Source organism: Mizuhopecten yessoensis, unplaced genomic scaffold, assembly GCF_002113885.1.
Source record: "Mizuhopecten yessoensis strain PY_sf001 unplaced genomic scaffold, ASM211388v2 scaffold10837, whole genome shotgun sequence".
NCBI classification, from domain to species: domain Eukaryota; kingdom Metazoa; phylum Mollusca; class Bivalvia; order Pectinida; family Pectinidae; genus Mizuhopecten; species Mizuhopecten yessoensis.
The window spans coordinates 479,724-489,785 of record NW_018408746.1 but is presented as its reverse complement, the minus strand read 5'-3'; the positions used below and the strand labels follow the sequence as shown (position 1 = coordinate 489,785).

General features: G+C 40.3%; 1 protein-coding gene across 3 annotated transcripts; it reads left to right on the top strand.

Annotated features, from left to right (window-relative positions):
* The first annotated feature begins 605 nt into the window (after positions 1-605).
* LOC110462851 (D(2) dopamine receptor-like) lies at positions 606-9,357 on the top strand. 3 transcript variants are annotated; one of them, XM_021517078.1, is made up of 2 exons: positions 606-679; positions 7,403-9,357. In XM_021517078.1, exon 2 carries the CDS (start codon positions 7,571-7,573, stop codon positions 8,594-8,596), a length of 1,026 nt encoding a protein of 341 aa, XP_021372753.1. In that variant the 5' UTR covers positions 606-679; positions 7,403-7,570; the 3' UTR covers positions 8,597-9,357. The 3 variants fall into 3 exon arrangements, with proteins under 3 accessions (XP_021372753.1, XP_021372754.1, XP_021372752.1); XM_021517079.1 differs by having other exon boundaries at positions 612-653; XM_021517077.1 differs by having other exon boundaries at positions 612-1,150.
* The last annotated feature ends 705 nt before the right edge of the window (positions 9,358-10,062 follow it).

The window sequence follows — 10,062 nt, the reverse complement described above, 5'->3', positions numbered from 1 at the left end:
CACTGGAAACAAGCTTCCGGCAACGACGATTGGTTCCCTGGTCTACTATATCTCCCAGGTCACCTCTTCATCCTCCAGTACGGTGTCCGTGATAAGGGCGTCGGCTAGGGAACTACAATGAAAAAATAATAATACATGAATGATTACATTTATAGATGTTCAACAACATTTTTTTTATGTTTTATTAGTGTATTCCGTTTGAAGATTTACTAACTGCTCTGCGATCGACAGTAGTCGGGTCCTCATGGTCTTGGAGAGTAAGGTCAAAACTGTCATCATAGGCTGGCTGGTCCCGAAGGTCGAATGAAGCCATGGATGTCTCTACAATGAGAAATCGACAAATTATAAATAGAACGTACATGATTTTTTTATGACTATCTATCCCGGATCTTTTTATATGATTCTGTAAAGGTTTAATCATGTTACTACTCATCGATATTTCATACCATTTTTATACCAAGTCATCAAAACACGGGGGTGTGTGTTATTAATCCCCTATTTAGTATAGGACTAACTCATCGATGGTATCTCAAACCGTCGAGACAGGAAACGTAGCGTCTGTGTCGTCTGTGAAGGGTAACGTGACAGGTCCCGGATTGACGATAGCTAGACATACCGGAAGGATATTATTCCTCGACGAAAAGAGTGCTGAAGTACGGATGATGTCTCACCACGACCGGTATAGCTTTCACGTACACGAACACGATCACAAAGTTAGGCTTAATCAGTGGAGGATCCAGAGAAGTTTTTTGGGCCTCAGGGAACCCCCCCAACCTGAGAATTTCTTTCAAAAAACCCTGTATTTTCACCATTTTCTTCAATTTTCCCCGACATGGACGTCATCGGCCCCCCTGGAAATTTGGACACTCCCCCGATAGGTCCCTGGATCCGCCACTGGGCTTAAAATTACCAAACATTACCAAAGGCATGCACGTATAACCACACTAGGGCTTTAAGGGAAATGCTCGGTTTTAGAAAAGAAAACAAGAATTCGTGGACGGAATTCACACGGCGGAATTCGAATTCAAGGGCGACGTTCGTACTGTCCTGCTAACCTCTCGACCAATGAAAATGCACATATATATAGAACGAGCTCGAAATTCGCGTCACTTCTTCCCGTGCTGTCAACGCGTCATGCACTGACATTTTGGTAAGATCAATATATTTTCTTCACTACGGCAAACTAGGAGTTGATCACGTTGTCAAATTGATACTGATGTATAGGTGGCTTGTTCTCAGTTCCCCCACTTTTTTTGGAATGATTATATACTATAGTCAGTTTCTGAGTAGTATTGGCAGTATTTACCTGTGTTTTTACCTGTTCACCCTTCTATCTAAGGTGAGCTGGAAGCTGATCATATTTTGATACATCATATAAGATTTTTTAGATTTTAATAACAAATGTTAAAATTTATAATATTTCAACATTAATCATACATATAAAAATACATAGATTCAATATTAAATCTATCTATTCTGTAGTCCTTATGCTGCTGATATGACATATGATAAGATGAAATGTGTTATTTAATTTTGTAATATTTTTTGTACTTTAAACACATTATTAAAAGATTAGTATAACTAGGGCCTGTATCACTCACCTGGAAATTAAAGTTGAAATAGCCAGATATTGCTGTACATGTATTACATGGTTAGTAAGGGGTTATATTTATATGCAATTGCACAAAATCCTGTCATTCCTACAGGAAAAGGAGAATTTCGAAGAATTTGCTATGTTTCTACAATTGGGCCCGCCCCTCTGCCCCCAGTAGGGTCAAACCCACCGTTGATACAAAATTAGCTGCCCTTTACCCATGGTTGATTTAGACAAAATATGGACATAATCCATCCTGTCATTCCTACAGAAGAAGAAGGATTTTAAAACTTTTTTCTATTTTTCCTATTTGGCCCCGCATCTCTGAACCATGGGGTTATAAATCCAGTTTATACAAAATTGGTTCCCCTTCACCCAAGGGTGCTTCGTCCCAAATTTGGACAAAATCCTGTCATTCCTAAAAAGAAGAAGTATTTTGAAGAATTTGCTATTGGGCCCCACCCCTCTGTCCCAGGGGTTCAGATCCAATGTTAATACAAAATATAGTCCGCTTCACCAAAAGATAATTAGACCAAATATGGACAAAATCCAGTCATTCCTACATAAGAAGAAGAATTTTATAGAATTTGTAAAATTACACCTATTGGGCTCCACCCTTCAGGCCCTATAGGGTGGCCACACCCACCATTTATACAAAATTGATTTCCCTTCCCCATAGGATCGTACTAGTCAGGCCAAGTATCTGGGTGTAAACACTTTCATCTGACCTTAAATGGGATTCACATATAAATACTATCTGCCAAAAAGCAAATTCTACGCTAGGCTTTTTAAGACGAAATCTTAAAATTGGCTCAACATCAGCCAAAGTACAGGCATACAAATCATTAGTTCGACCATCACTTGAGTATGCCTGTACAGTATGGGACCCTCACACCCAAACAAATATTGACAAGTTGGAAATGGTCCAGCGAAGGGCAGCGCTATGTGCTCAATAAGCACAGGTACAACCATCGTACCTCCAGTGTGTCAGAAATAATGGACCACCTAAAGCTGCGCCCTCTAGCAGATAGACGTAGAGATGCTCGTCTGACCATGCTTGTAAACCAGAAAGTCGCTATCGTAAAATCAGACAGATTAATCCCTACAGTTAGGGAATCCCGAACAAACCACCAGTTTTCGTATCAAATTCCCCACTCAAAAACCCAGACCAGAAAGGCATCATTCTTCCCTCAAACTATACCGGAGTGGAATAAACTCCCACCTGACATTATTTCGAGCCCCACAACGGAATTATTCAAATCAGCCCTCTACCGTCACCTTTCAAACGCAAATTAGACCATCTCGTATCTTTTAAAAACAATCTCTTTCCATGTTTCACTCCTTGTCTGACATTTTATCTTCAAATTGTTGAAGTTGGTCAGTACCATTTAGAAGTAGAAGTACTATTCAAATTTGGTCAAAATACCTCTTTGGAAAAGTAAGGATATTAAAGCTATTCCTCTATATCCATTATTGGGCCCGCCTCTCTGCCCCCAGGGGGGTCAGGTCAATCATTTATACAATGTTGGTTCCCCTTCACCCAAGGGTGCTTCATACCTTCATAATTTTGACAAAATCCTGTCATTCCTACAGAAGTAGAAGGATTTTGAAGAATTTGCTCTATTTTCCCTATTTGGCCCGCCCCTCTGTCCCATGGGTTTAAAACCGTTTATACAAAATTGGTTCCCCTTCACCCAAGGGTGCTTCGTCCCAAATTTGGACAAAATCCTGTCATTTCTAAAAAAAAGAAGTATTTTGAAGAATTTGCTATGTTTCCACAATTGGGCCCCACCCCTCTACCCCAGGGAGTCAGATCCAATGTTAATACAAAATATAGTCCCCTTCACCAACAGATAATTAGACCAAATATGGACAAAATCATGTCACACAAAGAAGAATTTTATAGAATTTGCAAAATTACACCTATTGGGCTCCACCCCTCAGGCCCTATAGGGGGGCCACACCCACCATTTATACAAAATTGATTTCCCTTCCCCAAAGGATCGTACTATTCAAATTTGGTCGAAATACCTCTTTGGAAAAGAAAGGATATTAAAGCTATTCCTCTATATCCGTTATTGGGCCCGCCTCTCTGCCCCCAGGGGGGTCAGGTCAATCATTTATACAATGTTGGTTCCCCTTCACCCAGGGTGCTTCATACCTTCCTAATTTTGACAAAATCCTGCCGTTCCTACAGAAGTAGAAGGATTTTGAAGAATTTGCTCAATTTCCCCTATTGGGCCACGCCCCTCTGCCCCTAGGAGGGCCACATTCACTGCTTATACAAAATTAAGTCCCTTTTGCCCAAGGATGCTCCAGACCAAATTATGATGAAATCCCTTCATCCCTATGGTAAAAGAAGGATTTTAAAGGTTTAACCTCTATTTCCTATATTCGGCCCCGCCCCTCTGCCCCAAAAGGGGCCACACTCACTGTTTATACAAAATTTAGTCCTCTTGGCCCAAGGGTGCTCCAGACTAAATTAGGATAAAATCCCTTAATCCCTATGGTAGGAGAAGGATTTTAAAGGTTTATCCTCTTTTTCCCCCATTTGGTCCCGCCCCTCTGACCCCAGGGGGGGGGGGGGGGGGGCACCCACCATTCATACAGAATTGAGTCCCATTGGCCTAAGGATGCTCCAGACTAAATAAGAATAAAATCCCTTAATTCCTACGGTAGGAGAAGGATTTTGAAGGTTTTACCTCTATTTCCCATATTCGGCCCCGCCCCTCTGCCCCAGGATGGCAACAGGTAGCAGTATACAGTAGATGTCCGAAGCACCATGCTGAGCTAACAAAAGGCCCAAGGGCCTTAGCGGTCACCTGAGCTATATCATAGGTACTGGTAGCTTAATAGATGTGATGAGGAAATTTCACTTAGTGTACACACTAAGTGAAATACAAAACTTGTCATTTCATCAAAGGATAAGAATTTTAAGATATTGGTAAATGTTCCCTTTGGGGCCCTGCCCTTGCCTCTGGGGATGGGGCAGGAATTCCAATTTTACGATGAAATACCCTCATCCACCAAAGGTGATTCTGACCAAGTTTGAATAATTTTCTGCTGAAAATGGATAAAATATACCTAAAAGTTTTATTTCCCTATATAAACTATAGTAAACTTTACCCCCTCTCCAAGGGGGAACGGATGGCTCAGGGGTCCTGTAATTGACAATTTCAGTAAAACTCTTGATGATCTTTCTAACCATGCACTGAAATTGACTAGTACCCCTGAGTCTGGAGAAGAAGATTTTTGAAATATTGGTAAATTTTCCCTTTGGGGCCTGACCTGGTCCCTAGGATTGGGGTAGGAATCCCAATTTTACAATTCAAGACCATCTTCCTCCAAGGATAGTTCTCACCAAGTAAGAATAATTTCAAACAGAAAATTGTAAAAATATACACAAAAGTGTTATTTCCCTATATAAACTATAGTAAACTTTACCCCCTCCCACAGGGATAACAGATATATCGGGGGTCCTGAAATTTACAGTTTAAATAAAGCCCCCGATGATCTTTCCATCCATGCAGAGAAAATGACGGTAGTACCTCTGAGTCTGGAGGAGAAGATTTTTGAAATATTGGTCAATTTTCCCTTTGGGGCCCAACCCTGGCCCTAGGGGTTGGGGTAGGAATCCCAATTTACAATTTTGTAGCCTCATCTACCAATGATGATTCTGCCGAAGTTTGAAAAGTTCCATCCACTGGTTCTTGAGAAGAAGTTGAAAATGTAAAAAGTTTACGCACGATGGACAACGATGGACGGAAAGTGATCGGAATAGGTCACTTTGACCTAAAAATGGGATGTTAAAACTTGCTTGACTCTTGGTTACGCTTAACATCTATTGAATAGTGAAATGGTGACAAAAAACAGCAGACACCCACCTTTGATGATTTCATAAACAGGAAGATAGCAATGTTCCTTTAACTAGTATATCAGCAACATAACTAAGCACCTCTGTCCACATGTTATGTGAAATCTTGTGATATATGTTTTTAGCTCACCTGCCCGAAGGGCAAGTGAGCTTATGCCATGGGGCGTCGTCCGTCAACTTTTCCTAAAAATCGCTACTTGTCATAAACGACTGAGCAGATTTGTTCCATATTTGGTCTGAAGCATCCTTGGGTGAAGGGGAACCAATTTTATATAAACCGTGGGTCTTGCCCCCTTAAGGGCTGAGGGGCCGGGCCCAATAGGGAACACATAGTAAATTCTTTAAAATCTTTTTTCTTCTGTAGAAATGAAAGGATATGTTCCATATTTGGTCTGAAGCATCCTTCGTTGAAGGGGAACCAATTTTGTATAAATTGCAGGTCTGGCCCCCCCAGGGGCCTGAGAGGCTGGTCCAATAGGGGGCAATTGGACTATATTGATTTAAGCGACTTTTTCTCTGGAACTAAGAGATGGATATCAACCATATTTGACTGGAAGAATCCCTCGGTATTGGAGATTCAAAATCATACAAATGGTTGAGCTGAACCCCCAGTGGGCTGAGGGGCTGGGCCAAAAATGGGCAATATGGCTATATTGCTAAAAACGGCTTCTGTAGAACTATACACTGGATATCAGCCATATTTGACTGGAAGTATCCCTAGGTGATGGGGAATTAAAATTGTACAAATGGTTGGGCTAACCACCCAGGGGGCTAAGGGACAGGGCCAAAAGGGGGCAATTTGGCTATATTGCTATAAACGACTTCTTCTGTAGAATTATGCCATGGATATCAATCATATTTGGTCAGAAGCATTCACGGGAGGCAGGGATTCAAAATTGTACAAATGGTTGGGCTGACACACCCCCCACCCCCCCACCCCACCCCCCGTGCTAAGGGGTGGGGCCAAAAAAAGTGTATAACTTGGAAATGGTTGAGATCCACACTGTATATATATATACAATTGTGGAGTATAAAGAGAAGCATGTACATTTGCCTCCAGGATGGCCTAGGGTCTGGCCCCAACCTTTTGAGACATAGTCCCTTGGTCATAACTTTGAAACGGTTGAGATCCCCACCTCAGAACTATATATACAAATGCTTAGCATAAAGAGACAAAATTAGTCATGGTATTAGAATAGACCCTGGGGTCTGACCGAACCCCTAGGGACCTAGTTTCTTAGTGTCAGTTTGGAAACACCCTATAACCATGCATATATACAATTGCTGAGTATAAAGAGAGGAATGCACATATGCTTCCATGATGGCCTTGAGGCTGCTCCACTCTTGGAGACTTAACCCCTGGGTGATAACTTCAAAACCCCGTGCTAAGGGATAGAATAACTATATATACAATTGTTGGGCATAAAGAGACGAATGTGTTGGGCATAAAGAGACGAATGCAGTCATGATATTAGAATTGACCCCAGGGTCTGCCCCACCCTTGCAGATTTAACCCCTGGGTCATAACTTTGAAATGGTTGAGATTCCCACCCCAAGACTATAAATACAAATGCTGGACAAAAAAAGACAAATGCAGTCATGATATTAGATCCTGGGGTCTGGCCACAACCCTAGGGATCTAGTTTCTGAGTCACAGCTTGGAAACAGTTGAGATCCCCACCCCATAGCCATACATTTAATTGCTGGGCATGACAAATCTAATACACATGGTTTGCACAGCCTTGAAAAGTACTTGTTATTACATATTCCCTTGGATCTTATTTGGAGAATATTTTGCAATGATTGTTTAGATATCCAGGTGAGGGATACAAGCCCTCTGGGCCTCTTGTTTAATTATTGATATGAGATTTCCCTACATTTTGTTTTTTTATCCATTATAAAATGTATTAATCTATACACATGTCTTGTTTCAGAAGCCACAGATACAGCAGGAGTATGAACCTCTCCCATTGATTATCATAACCAACTCTGCCACAGCATTGAAAAATCAATTCAAAATGCACATCATACAATCATTTGCAATGCAAAACTGAAACCTAGAAGATAAAACAGCAGAAGAACCTGGCCAATTTTTCTTTACTATGTCCGACAGTTTTCGGAACAGAATGATCGACATCAACAATTTGTCTGTCTATGACAACAGTTCTATAGCGGAGAGCGCTGGTGGAAAGTTTAAGGATTTCCGCAATGTTGCTGACTTTGTTCTTGGTATCCTATGTGTGTTACTCATTCCTTGTATATGTTTCGGAAACTTCCTTGTGATTATCTCGTTGGTGAAGTTCCGACGGTTACGCACGATTACCTATACATTGGTGGGGAGCTTGTCCGTTGCTGATTCCTTACTAGCGGTCATCACCCTTCCAGTTTATTCACTATTTTATTTCAAATTAACATTTGTGCAATCGGTGAAATATTTGTGTCTATTCAAGTTTTCCTCAGTATGTGCTTCCATGAGTGCTTCTATGATAAACCTGGTTGCCATTGGTTTCGACAGGTATGTGGCCATTTTGCATCCACTTAAATACAAGACAATTTTGACTCACAAGAGAGTGCGGATTTTTATCGTGTGTATGTGGATCTACATTGTACCAGTGTGCATTCTACCTCTTGTCTGGAATTCATACGATGAAATACAGATATGCGACTACTTCAAAATCCTGCCACTAGCTTACACCTTATACGCTGCTTTCTTTTCCATTGGCATCAGTCTGGTAGTCTCTCTCTACTTGTACATCAGGATATTCCTTGTAGCCAGACAACAGCAGAAGCAAGTACGCAAGGACAGCTTGAGAGGAAACCATAGAATAGATAAACAGATGGAAAAGGATACCAAATCTGCGAAAGTTATGGCCCTCGTTTTGTTTTTGTTCTACATATTCTGGGTACCATTCACCATCGTAGGACCGATTAAATACAGTGTGAAAATCGACAACGACTTGTCGGAGACATTGAAAAACATAACTTTATTCCTGGCTATGAGTAACTCAATGATCAACCCGATCATATACTGCTGGCTTCGTAGGGAATTTCGCGAGGCTTTCCGTTCCATTTGTTGTATTCCATCTTTGCGTAATGCAGAGTTATCTTCTCTTGTGAGCAGGTATTGATTGTTACGTCATTGGTTTGTGTGTTTTCTCAAAAATTGATGACGTTATACTCTCGCAAACAGATGACGTAACAATCAATACCTTCTCACAAGAGAAGATAACTCTGCAATACGAAAAGACGGAATAGATTTGTGTTGCTATAATATCAAAACCAAACGAAAGGAAATTTTTGGAAATTCTCTACTGTTTAATAGCATAAGTGCAGAGCAGAAAGAGGAAGCAAAACCTTAGACAGCGTAGTGAGAATTGATCATTGTATTTCATCTGCTTGTATTAATATTACTGTAATTTTGGAGACCAATTTAGGTCTTGTGATATATATATATACATTTTATATAAACAAGGAAGTCCTTGATGTCTCTCAAGTTACAATGTTTAGTCCCATCATCTGGCTTCATTAACAAGGAAACCGTTACATTTCTATATATAGTATTATTCGGAAATAGGAACTACGATTATTCCACACAGGAAGTCTAATCTGAAAGACTGCAGGCCTAGACACAAGATTTTAGCCAGTTTAGACTCAGTGTAGTAATGTACTGGTCTTATATAGTATAGTTTTAATTATAACAGGATCATCAGCTTCATCGGTGGGCTGGATAGAGCAGGCCATTTATACCAGGAACAAAGCAACTTAAATTCTATAGTGCACAAATTGAGAGTGTTAATTGTAAGATGTGTCGAAAGAATCTGTTAAACTTTGCATGATCTGCTTTTGTTTTCGTTAATAAAAAACTTTACATTGTTGACGACATGTCATGTATCTGATATTAATCTTATTATTTGTTTAGTGTTGTAATTAATCTTATCCTCTTGCTTTCAATGATGGTGTTTCTGATACTGGTAGTATTCTGGTAACTGACCAATCAGAATGGTCACTGTTCCTTCAGCAAAGTCAACTGACCATTCTGATTGGTCAGTTGACTTTGCTGAAGGAACAGTGACCATTCTGATTGGTCACTGTTCCTTCAGCAAAGTCAACTGACCAATCAGAATGGTCACTGTTCCTTCAGCAAAGTTGGAACTATTGATACCAACACAAAAGTAGTAGAGAATTTAGGAGTAAGACATGTTGTTGACCACTATATACATCATAACAAGGACCATACCCAGGTATTTTGTTATGATATGTATATGTATAAGTACCGGCCTATATGTCAGAGTTGTAATTTTTACTGTTTAAAATTAAGACCTTTACATATATTGGATGTTTCATGAAAAAAAAGTGGTGTTAACTAGGAGATAGACACCTGTGTCACAGTGACAATGTAACTTACACTGAAATACAATGCCACAGTGACAATGTAACTTACACTGAAATACAATGCCAATTCTTGTAGTATGTCTGTATACAGTATTAGATTTGTCATGCCCAGCAATTAAATGTATGGTTATGGGGTGGGGATCTCAAATGTTTCCAAGCTGTGACTTAGAAACTAGATCCCTAGGGTTGTGGTCAGACCCAA